Consider the following 19,243-nt stretch of genomic DNA (forward strand, 5'->3'; position numbering starts at 1 on the left):
CGTGTAGCTGTCGCAGTCCCGAAGATAGGCAGGAACCGTTCCCTGCGCCTGTGCTGTGTTGCGCGTCGGACTCTCCTCATGCTTTCACCACACCCGGACCGTTGCTGGCACAACTCTGCTGTTGAGGACTGAAAAGGTGCCATCACCGTCGCGACCGGAGAAGAGTCCCCAATTCATGATGTATTCGACTCGCATGTCGTACTTTGTTCCGATTGCTCGAACCGTGGAAGGCACCATAGATCAGTAACACGCTTACCTCATGACAGCCCTGATCCACTGTCCTCGAGACGGACAGCCTCTGAAGGTACTTGAGACGTTACACAATAACGGTGTGCTTGTACACTTAGCACGAGGCAACCCGTACGTGCATTTCTCTTTTGATAAGTCGCAAGCATGCCAAGCCCGCATGTAGCACGACACCGCAAAATGTGCATGCTGTACGTGTACATATTTCCAACATCACAAAGGTGCCGTTTCTATCGTGAACAGTATCGGCGCGTCCGTCTCGACTCTTACATCGTTCGCTTTAACGTGGTTGCTCGTACTGACCTGGCCACCCATTTGCGTGTCCCACTCCTTGACATCCCACTCTAGCCCTTCGGTAGAGATAACCGCTGGCCCATATATAGGAAGAAACCCCACGTTCTCTGTGAAAGTGCCACTTTCTTGGATCCCTCTTAGCAGAGTCTCTCCGCTCCTCAGTACAAAACTCAGACTAGACTCAGAGAATAGCCATAAACGCAGGTCGGTATGTTTAGTCTGTTCCCTGTACATTTCGTTCAAGAGTCCAAGGCCCTGGTCAACCCTCCCACCCAAGGTACCAAGAACAATGACATCTCGCACGGCTGAGGAAGCAATACGCAACGAAATTTTCTGCATGCATTTTCCAAAATCGGTGCTGTACTGGTCACGGTCTCGTAACACAGGAACACCTCTTGCTTCGTAGTACTCGCGTACATCATCGCGTAACGAGTCCAAGTCCCCATGAATCATATCGGGTAGCTACAAGTATCAGCAACTAATATTAACATTAAAGACCACAATTCTACTCACGTATTGTTCACGCTGCTGGATCAAATCATCCTTCAGCATATCGAAAAGTCTATTGGCGCCGCCATCGGCACATATGCGAAAGCCAGTGTGTTTCCAAAGACGTAAAAATGCAGTGAAGTGGGCTATTGGCTGATTTAAGATGAGAAGGTCAGGAGGATTCGACGTTTTCTCGGGGTGGGCGCTTTCCGCGAGAAATCTAGCAGGGTACAACTCGCTGATCCCTCGTTCTGCCATGCTCTTGATGTCCCTAGGATGCTGAAAGATTGATGTAGTGATACAGATGATAGCGTGAATGGAGCAGTTGATGAGATTGGTCGAAACTGCGGACCCTGGAGGATGTGCGTGATGCAGAGGCAGGCGCGATGCAGATGTGCCCGATCGACTAAGCTGCAAATGTGCTAGTCTCTACTCGTGCGAGGACCCCCTAGTGACCTTTAACATTCAGATATGTATAACTACCACGGTTTTGATATATACCCGTATCTCTTTGCGTACAATTCCATCTATGTATAACGTGTTGGGTTCCACTCTGGGCTCCTCGCTGCTCGTTCCTGCAGCTATACGTGATGGGAAGCTGCGGTCTGCAAAATGGTATGCAAAACGCACGATGAAACCCCATTGTCATGGAGTCGCAAATTTACAACCAATTATATTCAGAAGCGACTCAGTCTCAAGATGATGACTCTTAGGAAAGAACTTCCCACACAAGCTGTGCTCGTGCGATGGCCCTATGTTGGTCAATTTTAGTTTACCTTTCGGACACTTGTTAGCTCACCGCTCGAATCTTTCGTAACGAGAGAGCATCTGCGTCTATGACTACATCTGGGTATTATGGGCACTGCTCGCAAGTGAACTTCCGGACGTCGATCGTTCCGGAAAGGTCTGTCTTTAGGCGCAGCGATCCTAATCATCGTTGGCTTATAACAGGGCAATCACAACAGGAATTTCTCAAGTCCTGAATCCTGGAGGACGAATCCGCGATCCTGTAGATGCTCTGTTTCCTGTCCGAGGTCATGTGTTAGTGTCAATCACAAATCGGAGAAATGTCTACATGTTGTCACTACAAGAACCAACTTCCTTTTTTGTGTATCTGTGGGAATCTGTATGAGAGATCAAAGCCTTCTGGGAAATGATTGTGACTCTGTTCGAGATTACGTTTATGGGAGTTGTTGTTCAAATAACGCTCCGTGCACCTTTCGGAAAATGACGTGGAGCAACCCAGCCTCCCGGCCGCGCCGCGTTCACGAGCGAAACAACATACATTGCTACTATGTCGATCAACATCGTCGCCGATATCGCTCTTCCACAAAGAAACAGTTTTCAAGAGCCTGCCACACTAAGCGTCTTAAGGCTGCCATGGCCTCGCTCCATACAAAGCAGGGGGCACACGATGCAACCTTGCTACAATGCGCCACTCCCCATAGTCCGTTCGCGTCATTAGCTTATATCTACAACAATAGCCTTGTACGAGGCACCACGACGCCTCGCCACCGACTTTCCAGCCCTGATCTCTATCCGCTCTCCTTATGTAGGCATCCGCAAGACTATCTTGCGCCTGCAAGGGGATATCGCTGATAACGTTTTCGATGCTAGGATAACAAGGGGGTATTGCATACGAACCTGTTTGATTTCAGCTTACACGTGCCTACTGACTACCAGTCAATCCATATGGTTGAGCTTTATTTCAGATTTCAATGCAACGAATCGCACTAGGCACACGTTGGAGATGAATACGTACTCAGCCAACCACCTGGACTGCTAAGGCTCGAGCCACACCACAAGTTGTGTACGGTCTGTCATCGTGGATATACCGAAACCCAACAGCGCGAGTCCTGTCAGCACGCAGAACACCCTTGTTACTACTCACCCGCTGGGGCACTATCCACCATGGCTATGCACCCAAGGCACGCCCGAGGTGGCGTATCGTGCTAGCTGCTCCCAGTAGCCACATCTAGCTAAACTACTCCAAGACACTCTGGCTCAGCTTTCAGCCCTGTGGACAACGCCTCATTGGTACTGGAACGGTCCCTTTACTATGTAGGATTTTCGGCAGGAGGTGAGTATCTTAGCCCGAAGCTTAGCATCACGCAAGCCGAACGTCGTAGACGATCAGTCATTGAGTGAATCTCTTGATCCTCGTTCTGTCTGACTCTCTAAAATGAACAAGTCCAACACGGCTCAGTCGACAAGCCCCTGAACAATTCCTGAGCTTCAGCATATTTTATTCAGAACGCTCGCACTTTTGATCGGTTGACTGTCCCTTTCCAACGTTGACTCGAAGCGTACGGTGACAATAGTGGGCGCGTGCGGCATACAACAGTTCAATTTCTCCCACCGAACCAAACATTCGAATGCGATGGATGTAATGGCCTCCATTGCTTCACGAGGCTCGTCTTTTCACGTATATACTCAGCCTCAGCAACACAACCCGTACGCTAGAATGCCGTCAAGAAGAGCGATTGCATGCGTTACATGCGCCAAAGCAAAGACTAAGTGCAACAAAGCGGTATGTGAGAATCGCGTACATTTCGCATGACCAAATTTCCCAACACTAACACTTCGTAGTTACCTTCATGCTCTCGGTGCATCACTAAAGGTATCAAATGTCAACCGAGATCCACTCGTCGCACATCAGACAACCACGGTCGATCAAGCGTCAAGAAACAACCTAGATTACCGAGATATCCTGCTGTCAAAGCTATCTCAAATCGACACTTACATGTCTCGTCTGTTAGCTTACCTGTGTCCAAAGAGCCTGGAATTACCTCTGCTACACCTTATGTTGATTCCGAACGTACCGCAACATCTGGTTGTCAGGATTCAGGACTTCCGGGCTTTCCTATGCTCGGTCCGATCCTATCGCAAGGGCCACAAGTCTCCTACAACTGCTATGCTCATGTGGACGGCCCCATGTATGACCCGAGCATCTTCGCGCGGCCTATAGATATGGACAATCATCTCTACCTAGGCGCTATATCACCACACACACCCAGCCCAGTCACCCTTTACGAAAACGTATCCGTATTGAACGATCTGGATTATCACCAGTACGATGATTCGTGGTCTGATGAAATGCACATGTTAGATGGATTTGGTTTCGAAGTTAGTGCTGCAGGTTTTCTACCGGAGACATGGGTTGTACCAAACTCCACAAACATGGTGCCAACAGAGCAGGTACCATGGTCTCTTTATGACCTCCCGGATCTACTGCAATACAAGCCAGACGAATCGGTATCACATCTCGGTGGGATGGCCTCTTCAGCCCAGTACCAATTCGGAAATGACCTGGACTCAATTCAACCTGAATCGACGTTTTACAGACCTACTGTCACCGACATGACAGTCCTCACTTCAGCACCGTTCATGTACGACTTGAATGCAGCGACAAGTTATGCACCAGTCTGGGAGGGCCGACCTATTCCATAGCGATGCTATTGTTACACTTGACGATGTACACTCACGGTACGTTGACGCTCTGCGATGTGTGTATCACACAGTACATATTTCTATCAGTATCGCCGTTTTTGTCGCTGTTTTCTCTTCCCACCTGCAGTGTCCATTCTGCTTGCGGCCCCATGCTATGAGCGGCCTTCTGCATTAGCCAAGAAACGTGTTTACTACCTTTTCCACCAGAATCCTGGTATGTACACTATTCCAAGTGATGCAGCCAGGCTCGTGGCGTTCAGAGGTGTAGTCGGTTAGTCTTACCACGCGAGCGGTTGAACGGCTAAATCTATCTCCTTCACAAGATTGGTTCTCGCACACCTACTCATCACCGATTCTCCGTGCATCGGGTGAGCCCCAGCGAGCTTGCGCCTCACCGCAAGCCCACTGTGATAACGCTGCTACCCATTTCTCCCACGCGAAAAGATCATCCTGCCTCCACTACCATACTCTTATCAGAGCCATGGTTTGTCTGGTATGATCTTCAACCATGCAGCCGAGGTCACACAAGTGCTAATCATATGGCACCGACGGAATATCTTACACGAGCCTTTCGTCTTCATCGGACTTCACAACCCATTTGCCATCCCGAATCACTGGCGACCTTCCACGGTGATACTTGCATTGCTTACGTGTTTATGCCACATCAAACTCCTAAGGTCTACGCTGAAGAACTCAAAACAAGGTACCAAAATGCGTATACCTTTTTGCGCATGAGTACCTCGTGGCTGCAGGCATGGTGCCTGGACACAACATTTGAGATGCATACGCGAAAGAGGCACAAATCAAGCAAAGCCTGGTTCAGTTTGTTGCTATGTAACCAGGAGAATATTGTATGAGTGGGCCGCGCATTGATTGGTAGATGTAGAAGACTGGCTGGGAATAGCGAATCAGGGTTTCACGCGCACCTGTCAGTGGCTGATCACTGGTTCAACACACGGCCGTAATGAGGAAGTTTTTTCCCAATTGGACGGCTGCGTCACAGCTTCAGATGCGCCCTGACATCATTTGAGACGTTCATGAGGAAGGATGAACTACTATATATAGTGCAACCTGTTGCTTTTCACTCTGAACACTGCTTCGGCCCGTTGCGGAGGCCTAATCGCTACAACCTGACGGACCGTCCCATCGTTCACGCATCATGCCGCATCTCTTGCGAACACAGTGCCGTGGCCACTCACACAGCGGCTAGAACGCCACGGCGCTTGTCAGACACGGGCACAGCTCATCCGTAAAGGATGCGTATGGCTTACTCGGCAGATCCTGCAGTTGTATTCCATCCCTAGTAGCAGTATTGGCGCCATTTAGCGGTATGCAGTATCATGTCTAGGCCTTCTTGAACTCTTGATCCTTCAAGTCACTTCGTATCACAGCAAACCTTGTAGGTCCTCCGAGCAGGCAGTGTCGCGTCCCTCCTGGTGGCTTGCTCTCGATGGGTAGTGTCATCCCCAACTGCAGGTACTGTTTTCCTTCGTCGTTCGTGTCATCATTATGTGTGTGTATGGATGAGTGCTCTGTCAGAGTGCAGGAACGATGAACACTCAAAGGCACAGGCGCACAGGATTCGTGTTGCTCATACTACCCACACGATCAATGCGATGACTACCGTACGGGAAATGTTACCAGCTCACTGGATTCCGCAACCACCAACCCGGTAGCAGTTGGTCGTATCTGCGGCCATTCGGGTCATATAACCGTTCCTCCGGCCGCTGGAAGCACTACTTGAACGCATGAAGGCAAGACCGTAGTCTCGCTACCGCTGGCCCTTGTCAACTTACGAGGTTTGGGTCACTGATACAACCCGGGTCGAACAGGTGACATGTCCTCAAGCCATGATCACCGCCATCATGTGTGCTGTATCTTACTATTTCGATAAATATTTGGCTTTCTTATTGGCTGTCTCCGTGCTCACTCCCGTCTCCTTCGCTTCGTAGACATGCTCGCTTACGGCACGGACAATGGGTTTATAGCTAAATACGCCTCCACTGGTAACGCATTACCATTTTTTGTTTGCATCAGTTCTGAGCACACCACTCACCGAGAAGCCAAGACATCACTCCCACCACTCCGGTAGCAAATAGAACCTTGCTTTTCTCAATCTAGGAACAGGGAACAGGTCACATAGGCAACTGAGATGGCCCATCTACACTAACAGAGCCCCTTTGTGGCACGGACACTGTTTCAACAAGGATGGTGGAGGTGGGTGTGGTCTGTGAGACATGAGCTTGGTAGGAATTAGTCACTTCGAATATGATCGGGCCGAGCTATAGCACATGGAATTGGGATCTAGTGTAGGTAAGGTGAATGCTCTCTCTATCAACATCAAATCTATCGCTGGGATCCGGTCGCTTTGATCAGGCCGTTACAGCCCTTGTCACATAGAGCAACGATGGACCACGATCTTGCGGTCTGTGCAAGAGGTTTTGCTGGTGAAAGACGACGTAGCAAGGCAGAAACGGTGTGACCGCGTTGGCCGGTGAGATCGAGAGCAGAGTAAGGTGTCCTCAGCCGAGGATAACAGGGCAAGTCTTCACCCCGACAGTCTTTTTCGTCCACCAAAGATGGGTGATCAGCTCTCTCCTAGCGGCAGGTTCCAGCTGAGATAAATCTCGTAAGATGCTACTTGCCTTATCCACGCCGTCTCGTTCCAAATATCTTGATCCTTCCCGTGTCGTCCCGACCCTTCCTTCCCGCAGCAAATACTTCCCAAGGACTGCCATTTGACTCAGCACTAGCTCAACCGTACCTAGTCAACGGTATTTCCGCGTGATCGAAACAAGATGATGGTGTGACCAGATACCGAACGACCCACCACCGACGCGTAATCGCCCTAACATGCTGACGCCTTGGCTTGGTTCTAGGACTCGCGCCACGTTACTCACCTCGCGGAAAACGAATACGATATTCACCCGGTTGAGAAGGGTGCGAGGAGAACATTGGGACATTATGCTCGTCTGATCTACAAGACCTAGATGTGGTGGCGAAGAGGGCTGCTGCGGTTACTTAACCACAACGCGTAGAGCGGTAGCCGAATGCGGGCTCAGGAAGGAGTGAGAGTAAGTGTGGCGTCTGACAAAACGCGATAGGACTGCACAGTAACCACTCCGAGAATCGGAATACAAGCGAAGCTCTGTCCCCTCGGGAACCGGGGGAACAATACTCTTGTTGGTCGAACCATGGGAATGTATTTTGGTATTCGAACTGTCCCTAGAATTTCAAGACGTCTCAATAGCCTTGGTAGGTGAACAGTAGTACCCGTCTGTTTTTTTCCTGATGGTTCTCATCCATCTATGGGGCAGATAGCACGTATCTTATCAACGTATGGCTGAAGTACCGGTTCCTCGTCTCTTAATACAGGAAAAAGAGTGTTGAGATTGTCGACCTCACGTCTTACGGCCTCGTCAGTCATGTCTTGTAATGGGGTGATGAATTCGCATGTCGTGCGCCGAGCCACAATGACTTGAGCATGCTTCTCCTGTGCCAACGTCAGTTCTCGCTACCGAATGCAAACATTGTCTATGATTATACATGGTCGCGCTAGACCAAAGCGACTACGCAGCAACATATGATAGTCTAACATACCTCAAGAATATGCTCACACACCTCCACGTACTCCTCAGCTTCCCAAAAGCTAAACCCTACGACCACAGAAATCTGCCTCAGGACCTTCCCGTTTCTGTACTCCTCAAATTGCAACCGTCCATGTTCCAGATCGGATCGGACTTTCCAACGCCTCGACACCTGAAGCGACGTAAAGTTCTGCAACATGTTGTACAACAAAGAAAGAGAAAGGAAAGGTTGTGTGCCGTCATGAACAATACAGATCCTGTTCAACTGCTTGATATCTCTTTCCCACATGATTCGCCACAATAACTGAACAATGAGCTCTCGGCCTGGGCCTCCAATGCCTTTCTCGTGATGTTCTGGGCGGTAGCGGATGAACAGTTCTTCTAGACCTGTGAGACCTGCACGAGCAAATCCGAAGCTCTTGACGCGTCTACGGTTCACGTCTGCCGTATACGCTTCCGTGAGATCACAGGGAAGCCTGATTTGAAGTTTTCGGACAGTTGATGTGGACGCTGGGGATAAGGCGCTAGTTTTTCGGCTCAACTCGTCTGCCGGCGACCACTTGGTGTTGAAAATTGTTGCGGACCAGGCAAGTGCGTGATATTCCTTGTACAGCTGGCGACATGTCGACGACAGTGCCAATGGAGAGTTGCACACTGGAAGAGGTGCTGTGCCGGGGTCGCGGACGAAGACGTAGTTTATGATCTGATTCTTTAATTCACCCGGTAGCAGAACAAGAGACGATCTTTGCGTCATTGTCATTGAGATCAGTCATTTGAAACGTAGACATGCGAAGAACGCGTAGGAAACGTGCACCGAAACTTTCCTGACGGCGAATTCGGTGGGTTAGTGATGATGTCGCCGTGGCGGAGCGCGTGTCATGCCATGTGGGGCTCACTGTTGACACTTAGTCAAGATTCAAGGTCTCATATCGAGATTGCCTCGGATTCTGCACTCACTCATCACTATTGATTGATGATTTCCATAGAGATTTCAGAACCTTTGTTGTACGCTGGAGCCTAATGACACACCTCTATGCATAACTATCACGCAAACTCGACAAGTGCTCTTTAAAAAGGCTCTCTCTGCTGTGCTTCACCGACAGCCCACTTCTAACACAATCCCACGCAGCATGGCATCAAGGTATCATTCTCTCGTCCAAGATTTGCTTGATGTACGAGGTGTCAGAAGCTTAGATAAGCTTTGCGCCCAATATAGGCATCGCCACCATGCGCGACTCCGGCCAAACTCACCTGGGACTCACGCTGCCTCCCCGGTTTCCCTCGGTGTGCACCTGAACAAATGAGCTGAAACATATTCAACATGAAATGGACCACCAAACAGTTCGTCAGCTCGCGACCGCTGCAACATAATAATGCTGCCTACCCCGCCTAGGCTTGGGTCGATGTAGCACCTTGGGCGATTTGGCGTTCATCTACTCACTATCAAATCGGGATGGAAATCTACAGTGCACAACCAAACTGATGTTATTAGCGATAGGAGTTTGCACTGTCTTCAAGATCAAATTTCGCGTGTGTTCTTTTGAGTCGTGAGGACTCATGTTAGGCGTTTCGCTCTATAGAAGAGGCTTGATCGAGACATGACCATTCGTCTGTAAAGTTACAAGCACCGACAGCTGGATAAGACTGTTGAGATCCACTGGATTTCAGTACACAGGGCCGCGTATCCATGCCAGCAGCTGTCTTAGAGGTTAGTGTTTTTATGCTATTAGTCACTTCGCTCTTGCTACACACCAGCGCACATTGTCCGTAAACCCATGATGTTTTTTGAATCATTCGCAAATGGCCTCTGAGATGTTTTCAACCACCTTGTCGTGAGTAACGCCATCTCTCAGGAGCTTCAACAAGTTCGCGACGTCTCCGGCAACCCCGGACCTTACGATGACTTCTTGCTCGAAGCCTTTCCCATCTACAGGCCTGGGAACACAAATTTTACTTGCGGCCGAGCTCCGTTTGCAGTCCACAATGCCGATATTATGGAGATAGCCGCCATTGTTGCTGAAGCAAGGTGGGGGCTCATGTACGGGTGTGTCAGCGGTGACTACCATGGATGGATCGATGTTGGCGACCCAAAGATCCAAGATACTTCCATGCAACTGTGGAGCTATTACCGCGATGGCGCAGGATCATTAGCCTTCTCGTGATGTCGGGTGCTAGCTGCTAGCGAGCGGATGTTTAGCTGGAGTGGCCGGCTCAACCTTCCGAGGCTACCACGCTACGTCGCACTACAAAGTCACTCGCACGTTGTCGACCATGGTATGCACGACAGTGACGTTGTAGACACGATAGCCCATGCAGCGGATTGCATCATGAAGAATGCAAAGCAGAAGGTGAGAAGTGGAAGGCGGATCGGACATACGGCTGTGGCGGCGTTGAGCGACAGCCAGGGCAGTCATAGTCTGTCCGCAGATGACAGTCGACAGGATGGGTAAGGCGAAGAGACGAAGAGTAAGAGAGCAAGAAAGTGCAGGCAAGCTCAGTGTTCAACTGCAGTCTGTCTTGTTTTGTCTTATCGCTGTACCGGATGGGCTAGGAAGCGTGGTGCATTTGATGGCGTTCGGCGGCATATCCTGGCATGTAGCGTCATGATTATTTCGCATCTTCAGCATCTTCAGCATCAACCCTGTCGTCAGCCTCGCGACCCGCCAACGGCTGCAAAGATTGTGTATCAACACCACCATGCTGAGATAACGAGGGCGCGCAGTGCTCTACCCCTCCCTGGACGTGAATTTGGCGCATCGCCACTACGGTGGTGGCAGATCTTCCGAGGCAGCCGGGTGCGTGTAGGGTCCCTGCGGTGATCCTGTCGCTCGTCACTTCACGATTTACGACTAGACTCGGCTCTCCTTGGCAGCTTGCGACGCCCTTTCCTCAAACACCCAAGCACTCCCGCCGTGCATTCTCTGCACTCAACATATCGACGGAGCCTCCATGGACTGCTGCAGCGCTAGTTCGGTATACGAGTGCCATATTTGAGCCCATTGAACCCCCACAGTCGCTTCAGATCCCCCCCGGAAATTTGCCGAGTCGTATACCCACGCCGAGGGAAGGTGCGCTCGAGGCTGCACTCGTCGACACGCCAGACGGCAGGCACGACTCTCGTTATCCCGCCCAGCACACTGCTAGATGCGACGGCGCTCGTCCGCAGACCCAAGCTCCGAGCAGGGCCACGCCGATTCCACCGCCGACCATTCACCCGCTCCAGTTCCGGAACATGAGGATAACCTCGACCGCCAGACTGAGGCATCGCTAGTGAACGTACAGGGCTGGGCCAACAAGGGCAGGCCAAAGGACGAGGCAGGCGGGTCTGCACAGCGTCTGGCCACGGACCCAGTCGCTGCATTCCACTCTCCCACCGCTCCACGACTGCCTCCACTCATGGCGCACCACAACGCCGACTCAACCATCGGCGCGCTGGCCAAGGACACCCCGCCGCACACCATGGTCGCGCATCGCAACGAGAAGTGGCGCCAACGCCTGCGCTCTCCCTGGGCATGTTCGCCCTACACCGTCTTGACCACCCTGGCCGCCTTCATTGCCATGTTTCTCATGGCCCAGTCGTTTTTGACCAGGCAGCTGGACGTCAAAGGGTGTGGAATGTCTTACATGCGGCCTACCTACTCAAGGTTCAGCAACTTCGACACTGAACACACGCGCTTTGCCAGCAAATACTCGTTGTACTTGTATCGCGAGGGCGGCTTGGACGAGGATACCAGGGCATGTGCTTCCCTTTGAGTAAAGGGAAATTTACTGACAATCCTCAGGTCAAGGGCGTGCCAGTTCTCTTCGTTCCCGGGAATGCTGGCAGCTACAAGCAAGTCCGCTCCCTTGCTGCCGAAGCTGCATACCACTACCACAACACTGTCCAACACGATGCCGATGCCGGCAAGGCGGGGAAAAGGCCACTAGATTTCTTTTCAGTCGATTTCAATGAAGACATCACCGCCTTTCACGGCCAAACATTGCTGGATCAGGCCGAATACCTCAACGACGCCATTACGTACATTCTATCCTTGTACCACACCCCAGGAAAGTTTCTCCGTGACCCAAGCCTGCCGGATCCAACCTCGGTCATCGTGGTCGGACATTCCATGGGCGGTGTTGTCGCGCGTACTATGCTCACCATGCCGAATTACCAGGCCAACTCGATCAACACCATCATCACACTTGCTGCACCACATGCCAGACCGCCAGTGTCCTTTGACGGAGATATTGTTCGCACCTACAAGGGTGTGAACGATTACTGGCGACGCGCCTACTCGCAGAAATGGGCCATTGACAACCCGCTCTGGCACGTCACGCTCATCTCGATTGCAGGAGGAAGTTTGGACACTATGATTTCTTCCGACTATGCCAGCATCGAGTCGCTGGTGCCTGAGACTCATGGGTTTACTGTATTCTCCACGTCGATGCCGAACGTCTGGACTGGGATCGATCACCTAGCAATCACTTGGTGTGACCAGCATAGGAAGGCTGTGGTACGCGCCTTGTACGAAGTCATTGATGTGTCACGCGCAACCCAGACTGTGCCACGAGCCGAGCGTATGCGCGGCTTCAAGAGATGGTTTCTGACGGGACTGGAGGATATTGCCGAGAAGACTTTACCCCAAAAAGAAGCCAAAACGCTTCTCACGCTCGAAGAGAATAGTGCTATCATCTCAGAAGGCGAAAAGCTAGTGCTCAGAAGTCTTGGAAAGTCCAAGCAACGGCCCAATGCGCACCTCATCCCCGTACCGCCTCAGGCTGCAGGAAAGAAGTTTACACTTCTCACCAGCGAACCCTTGGACCACCCTGGAAATCATGGCCTGCTTGAGGTGCTGTTCTGCAGTGTATTTCCATCGCAACCCGGCCAGTCGACTACACTATTTTCTATGAACATGGATCTCTCGGGCGACAGTGTCGGTGCCACACGACTTGCCTGCAAGAATGCCGCCTCAGATGTCATCGCACTTCCCGCCTCGACGCGTCACTCGACCCATCCGTTCAAGATGGACGAGCGCCCTTTCTCATATCTCCAATATGATCTCGAAGATCTGGCAGAGCATCAATTCGTAGCAGTCGTTGATAAGGCTGGTGAGCGCAGCACAGGCTGGGTAGTCGCCGAATTCAGCGCTGCCCCTGAATCTCAGATCGTCGTTGATATGGGCTTACAGCGCCTTCTGACGACTGGCATGTCTCTGAGGCTTCCAGCACAGCGTCCACTGATGTCGGACATCAAGATTCCAGCTTTGCACTCTGCTCTTCTAGCCTACAACATCCACATTGGCAAGCAGTCGTGCGACGCAGGAGAGCTCTTCGCTCCTCTACTGCGGCAGTACGTTACCGACATCTACGAAAGCAAGTTCTTCGTCAATGTCAAGGATGCTAGCATCAACCTACATGGTGTATCGCCATACATGCCACCTGCTCTGCACGCTAAGCAGCCTTCGAATGGTTTATCACTACAGATTTGGTCTGACCCCACTTGCGATAGCAGTGTCGAGATCAATTTGAATGTGGATATACTAGGCAGTTTCGGAAAGCTCTGGATGCGTTACCGCATCGTCTTTGCCGCATTCCCAATCCTGGTCGTTGCCTTGGTTTTACGCCAACAGTTCAGAACGTACGACAACAGTGGAGTCTTTATGAGCTTTACTCAGGGACTAAATGAGTGTCTGAAGAGTTCACTTCCGCTCGCTCTGTCTGCACTTACATTTCTGTCGATTGCGCTAGCAGGCGCTCAACATCAGTCAAAGCAATGGTCTTTCGGTGGGAGGTCTGCCAATATAACATCCTTGCTCGATACTGCCAGCAACGAATTGCTTCTCGGTTCGGACGATACCTTCTTTTGGTTCCTTGTCCCACTGTTTGGTTTGATGTGCATTGGCGTCTGCGTGGCTATCAACTACGCCGTGCTTCTAATAGAACTTACGCTCGCCTCTCTGTACTCTGTTGTCATATCAACCAGACTTCGGAAGGACGAAGCAAAGAGATCCCCATCAGCCTTCGCAGTCACATCCAACAGGCAGCGCGTCGTCACCACGTGCATTTTGCTATCACTCGTCTCAACAGTGATACCATATCACTTCGCTTACGTTGTACTCTGCCTGGTGCAGCTTGCAACTAGCGTTCGCGCGTTTCGACTGGCGAGAGAATCTAGTCTCGACTCGAACTACAACTTCTACAACTACGCTCACTCGATCTTCATCCTGATGTTTTGGATACTACCCATTAACCTCCCAGTACTGGTGGTTTGGGTACGCAACCTGGCAGTCCACTGGATGACGCCTTTCTCCTCGCATCACAACATACTCTCTATCATGCCGTTTATCCTGCTCGTTGAAACCCTGAGCACCGGCCGCATGATTCCTCGAGCGGAGTTCCGTGTCTCGTTCTTCACAAACATCTTGCTCTTCTCCATCGGCTCATATGCTGCTGTTTACGGCGTTACATACGCCTATGTTCTGCATCACCTAGCAAACATACTCTGTGCCTGGCTAGTCGCCATTCACTTTGATCCATCGGCATGGTCTCCTAGAAGAGCGAGTGATAGCATAGAGGGCAGAAAACCGGATAGCGAAACAAAGAAACGACCATGACAGCAGCGATAATACAATTTTTCCGTTTTCTTCCATCGTACACAACACGTGTACACTTTCGGCGTTCAATACCCCATTTCTGTTCTTTCCTTCATCTGCATGTTACTGGCGTTTCACATCTCAGGGCATCAGCATTTTCGACAATGGGCATATATAATCCTCTCCTCTTCTATTTCATGATTGCGTTGCATACGGTTGGCGCATATGGCTGTTTGGAGCAGCACTGGATTAGAACAAGATGGGAAGGGAAGATGCGCAGCATAAGCAATGTAATCATTGCGCGCGTGTAGGCGAGTGACAACCTGGTCGGGCAACATAGCCTCAGGAATTATATTGTGTAATGGCGGATGCAACAATAAGAAGACCAAGTTTCACCCATATGCATCCCGTCTCCTTTGCGCACGTGCAGTTGATCATAACAGACGATGAGCAAGACATACTTTTTTGGATACGTGGAAGAAGAAGGGACATGAACAATAAATAACGATTTATCAACGACAGTACCACATTTGAACGCCACGAAATGCTACTTTACTACCCCCATCAACATCTACTGAAATGAACTGCCTCTAGCTTAGCGGTTCATTCTACTTCCTCCTCTTGCCTCCGCCACCACCGTCCTCACCCTGGTGACTCCTCTTCTTGCCCTCCCTGGCCCAGTACTCCTGCTTCTCCCTCTTCTCGCGCTCCGCTCTCTTCTCAGCATTCTCAGCCACCTTCTTCTTGTACGGATCTTTCCTCTCTTCCTGCTTCTTACGCCTCTTCTCCACCTTGTCATTGCGAATAGCAATGACCTGGTCCATAAGTCTTCGAGCCTTCTTCTCCTCACCACCGAGGACGACAGCACGCTTCTGCATATATGTCTGCTTTTTCTGAGGCTTGGTCGTAGCGATCTGCGATTTGAAGGGAAGATCTGCGGCGAGTTTGCGAGGCACGCGGAGTGGGTTGAAGACACGGGTCTCGCGAACGACTGGGCGGTAGGCAGAGTTCTTCTCAGAGGGTGTAGCGATGCCATTCTCGTAGCGTACCACACCTGTGAGACGCATACCTTGCCAGGAGGTGCTTTCGCCTTCTTGGTCAGGAGTGGCGGGGTTAAGCAGGTTGGTAACGGTGTTGTAGAAGCGGCGGGGCTTGATGGGGTACCAAGCTCTTAGGAAGACGATGTCACTCATAAGGATCTTATCTTCAAAGGTAGCACGGAAATTTCCTTCTGGCTTGCTTAGTGCGCGCTTGATTTGTCCTCGCACACCGGAAACTGTGCGTATGCTGGCGCCTTCGAATTTTGCAATTTCGAGGCTGGATTTGAACATGTCTTTGATAAAAGCGGTGTTCTTGAAGATCTTGTAGGGATGGCCGGTGAGTTTGAGTTTCTTCACTATCTCGGTGGATTCGTCTACGTTGAGTACGACACCTGTTGCTGCGATTCTGAAACCGGGCGTCTTGTTCGAGAGAGACTGGATACAAACGAATCCCGTGTTCGGGGCAACCAGTGGGCCATAGAAGGTACCGAAACAATGCATGTGTTCGGGGGTGTACTTCAACATGCGATTCCTTGTCCGTGAATCAGAAATACTATAGATTGGGGTGGTCTGGAACCGCCGCCAGCCCAAGGAGAAGATGAGGGGATCGTTAGTCTTGAGGATCTTCTTGTGCCACCTGTGGCGTTTGATACGGATCTGAACGAAACCGAAACGCTCTTCAGTTGGGGTCAGACCACCGATAAGAACAGGGAATCGCGGGTTGAAATGCGCAGAGAACTCGTAAGGTACTTTTTCGAGCACAATACGTGCGTAAGTACCCGCCTTGTGACCCTCAACGCGAACGCGAGATAGCTCATCCAGCTGGTCGAATTCGGCGCGGTTGATGTCGAGCTGCTTCTGGATCATAGCCTTTTGTGCGTCGTACCAGTCGTCTTCACCAAACTCTTCTTCTTTATCACCTTCTTTCCGTGCATCAGCTTTATCGTTCATGAAGCCTTCGCGGTCTTCTTCTTCAAATCGAAGCTTTAGCTCTTCTTTCCGCCGTGCGTTCTTCTCGCGCTCTGCTTCAATTGAGTTTGCTTCAGCTTCGGCGCCAGTTTCCTCAGTCTCGCCACCGTGCTTCTCGCCGGTTTCCAAATCTTCAAACTCGCCGTCACCTTCATCATCTTCGTCAAAACCTTCAAAATCGTCGTTTTCTTCATCATCGTCACCGCCCTTGCCGTTCATATGACCGGTAGCAAAGCGGCTCATGAGAGCCTCGACGTTTTCCTCATCTTCCCACTTCTCTTCCAATTCTTGGTAGTTGAACTTGGGGATGTAACGGTCCTCGGCATTGGCAGCGTCGTCGGCTGTTCTCTTGCTGAAGAAGCCGTCATCTTCGTCGCCTTCTTCGTCGATATCTTCCTCCTCTTCATCGCCTCTCCATTTCTTGATGACCTCTTCTGGCGCTAGATCCATATTGTACATCATCTTCGCCAAATCTGTGACGCGATACGGCCGTTTTCGCCCGTGTAATTTCGCAGCATTCTCCTGAAGATTGGCCTTCCATCGTGCGCCGTCTTCAACGTCATCCTCATCGGGGTCTTGCGAATCAAGGTCACCCTCAAGGTCTTCCAGATCAGGTTCATCACCAGATATCGAACCTAGATCAGAGTCACTGTCTGCAAACGCCACATCCTCAACTGTATCTGCATCCTTCTCTTTACGCGAGACCTTCAGCTTGCCGTTTGGTGGTCCGTTAGTGTCAAGGAACCCAGTGTCGTCTTCGTCGTCGTCCGCATCGCTATGGTCTTGCTGTAGTTCTTCGTCGTCGCTATCAATTCCCTCAAGGTCCTCGTCGTTGACCTCTTCAGCGTCTGCTGCTCTAGCTTTCCGTTGAGACCGTCGGCCCGTATCCGCGGTATCATCCTCGAGAGCCTTCCTATCCACGACTTGGCCATCCTTGAAGAGCCTAAAGTTTCCATCGTCTTCGCCAAGGAGCTTCCGCCCACCCTGCAGTCCGATCATCATTTGCTCACCCAGTCCCTTTTCTGAGTAGTCAGCCTCAGGGTCGAATGTCGCAGTCTTGACATCAATGTAGACGGCGTCTTTGTCGACAAGCACACCGCCGACATCCGACATTGGAGCATACAGAATCTTCTGCTTCTCGCCTAATCTTGTGCGCTTCTTCTTTCCGGAGGCTTTTTCGACAGCTTTCTCAGCAAAGGGCGTTGGGCATGGATCGGGTAGCGCTTCCGTGGAGGTAACCGTGAGGTCTCCAACACCAGGTATGTGCACTCTCGATCCTCCAGCGGGAAAGTTTGTCCCGCGCAGATAACCGTACAATGCTACCGTGCGATCACATTTCGGGTTCTGTTCGATGTCGGTTGGAGGCGTGATGTCCAAAAACCTATCCGCCAAACAGTACGGATGCGAGTTCCTCCATACCAGCGGTCTCGGATTCTTCATGACACTCAGAAACCTCGAAAGATTCATTATCTCTCTGTCCGGGTATCGCCCGTTGACCACACCACTGAGGTAGAAGAGCTTGGCACCCTGGTACAACTCGCTCCAAAACCTGTGCTTGAGTCTCTTCTTCTGCAGCTTGAGCGTCTCTTGTTTCCTGAACAGATCCAGATGTGTCAGGATCCCGAAGACGTTTCCTGGCATACCACTTGCGCTTAGGACGTTCAAGAACTCCATGGTCTCCATCTCGAAGCCGTAGTTGCCATCAATCATCAACAAGACTATATCCACCACTTTGGCGATGTCGATCATGCTGGCGAGCGAGTCGGCGGGACATTCTAGGAAGGTAAGACGTCTGCGCTTCGAGGTAACGACAGTGAGGGGACCAGTGGGCGTAGAGAGGGTCTGCTTGGTGTATCGTCTGATTAAACTCTTGATAAGAGTGGTTTTGCCGACACCGGGAGGACCGACGACACCGACAATGATTGGAGGAGCTTCTTCGGGAAGACGGTCAACGAGTGGGACGTGGAGGCGCTTCTCTTTGACCTGTACATGTCAGCTAAGGGTTGCGCAAAACTTGGAATCCGGCCTACTTCTGTGGAGCGCGCGGCCTGCCTCTTCAATTTGCCAGGCGCAGAGAATGCGAAAGCTTTGGGGTTCTTGTCTCCGGTATGCGGTTTCTTCTCTTTCTTTGGGCGATGCGGCCGGTTGCTCTGTGCGTCCGCCATATTGACTTGGTGTTGGTGTCTCCTTATCAGACCTCAGCAGAAGTCGTCAGAGTGGTGTCGAGGGTCGGGGCTCGTCGCGCGCAAAGTCAAGGTCCGGCGGCAAGCAACTTCGCGATCCCAACTTTTTCGACGCTAGGCCAAACGCTAAGGTCGCAGCTGCAGGGATATGTTTATCGATAAGCAGACGCGCCTTCTACGTACTGTAGTGGGGCACAGGGCACATGCCTCACATGTTGGGCATGGACGGCCGCACGTCATCTCAGACGCCGCCTATCCAAGGCTCTAGACTGCTCCCGGGATTGTTGACAGGGTCCTCGGTCTACGATAGCTGAGGTATATAAGACACCCCTACGCTTTGACCTTCTTACATCTACACAACACCACTATAACTCACTAAACTACCCCTCAACTAAACAAACACCCCCTCA

The 19,243-nt window shown here is 51.2% G+C and overlaps 6 protein-coding genes across 6 annotated transcripts; 3 read left to right on the forward strand and 3 right to left on the reverse strand.

Annotated features, from left to right (window-relative positions):
• Positions 1–459: 459 nt before the first annotated feature.
• On the reverse strand, positions 460–1,287 carry GT037_003036 (thiamine pyrophosphokinase; the record flags this gene model as incomplete). Its single annotated transcript, XM_038928083.1, has 2 exons — positions 460–1,002; positions 1,054–1,287. 2 exons carry the CDS (start codon positions 1,285–1,287, stop codon positions 460–462), a joined length of 777 nt encoding a protein of 258 aa, XP_038789361.1.
• Positions 1,288–2,940: 1,653 nt separating this feature from the next.
• Positions 2,941–3,177, forward strand: GT037_003037 (uncharacterized protein; the record flags this gene model as incomplete). Its single annotated transcript, XM_038928084.1, has 2 exons — positions 2,941–2,957; positions 3,024–3,177. The coding sequence occupies 2 exons, from the start codon at positions 2,941–2,943 to the stop codon at positions 3,175–3,177; spliced, it is 171 nt and encodes a 56-aa protein (XP_038789362.1).
• Positions 3,178–3,352: 175 nt separating this feature from the next.
• GT037_003038 (uncharacterized protein) lies at positions 3,353–4,479 on the forward strand (the record flags this gene model as incomplete). The annotated part of the gene is made up of 2 exons (XM_038928085.1): positions 3,353–3,559; positions 3,619–4,479. Coding segments are annotated over 2 exons (1,068 nt in total), but the record flags the coding sequence as incomplete, so codon positions are not given.
• Positions 4,480–7,777: 3,298 nt separating this feature from the next.
• GT037_003039 (uncharacterized protein) lies at positions 7,778–8,820 on the reverse strand (the record flags this gene model as incomplete). The annotated part of the gene is made up of 2 exons (XM_038928086.1): positions 7,778–7,972; positions 8,080–8,820. 2 exons carry the CDS (start codon positions 8,818–8,820, stop codon positions 7,778–7,780), a joined length of 936 nt encoding a protein of 311 aa, XP_038789364.1.
• Positions 8,821–11,210: 2,390 nt separating this feature from the next.
• Positions 11,211–14,662, forward strand: GT037_003040 (gpi inositol-deacylase; the record flags this gene model as incomplete). The annotated part of the gene is made up of 2 exons (XM_038928087.1): positions 11,211–11,767; positions 11,821–14,662. The coding sequence occupies 2 exons, from the start codon at positions 11,211–11,213 to the stop codon at positions 14,660–14,662; spliced, it is 3,399 nt and encodes a 1,132-aa protein (XP_038789365.1).
• A 587-nt stretch (positions 14,663–15,249) lies between these two features.
• GT037_003041 (gtp binding protein bms1) lies at positions 15,250–18,815 on the reverse strand (the record flags this gene model as incomplete). Its single annotated transcript, XM_038928088.1, has 2 exons — positions 15,250–18,633; positions 18,681–18,815. The coding sequence occupies 2 exons, from the start codon at positions 18,813–18,815 to the stop codon at positions 15,250–15,252; spliced, it is 3,519 nt and encodes a 1,172-aa protein (XP_038789366.1).
• Positions 18,816–19,243: the final 428 nt, after the last annotated feature.

Source organism: Alternaria burnsii (genome assembly GCF_013036055.1).
Source record: "Alternaria burnsii strain CBS107.38 chromosome Unknown 746, whole genome shotgun sequence".
In the NCBI taxonomy this organism is placed as follows: Eukaryota; Fungi; Ascomycota; class Dothideomycetes; order Pleosporales; family Pleosporaceae; genus Alternaria; species Alternaria burnsii.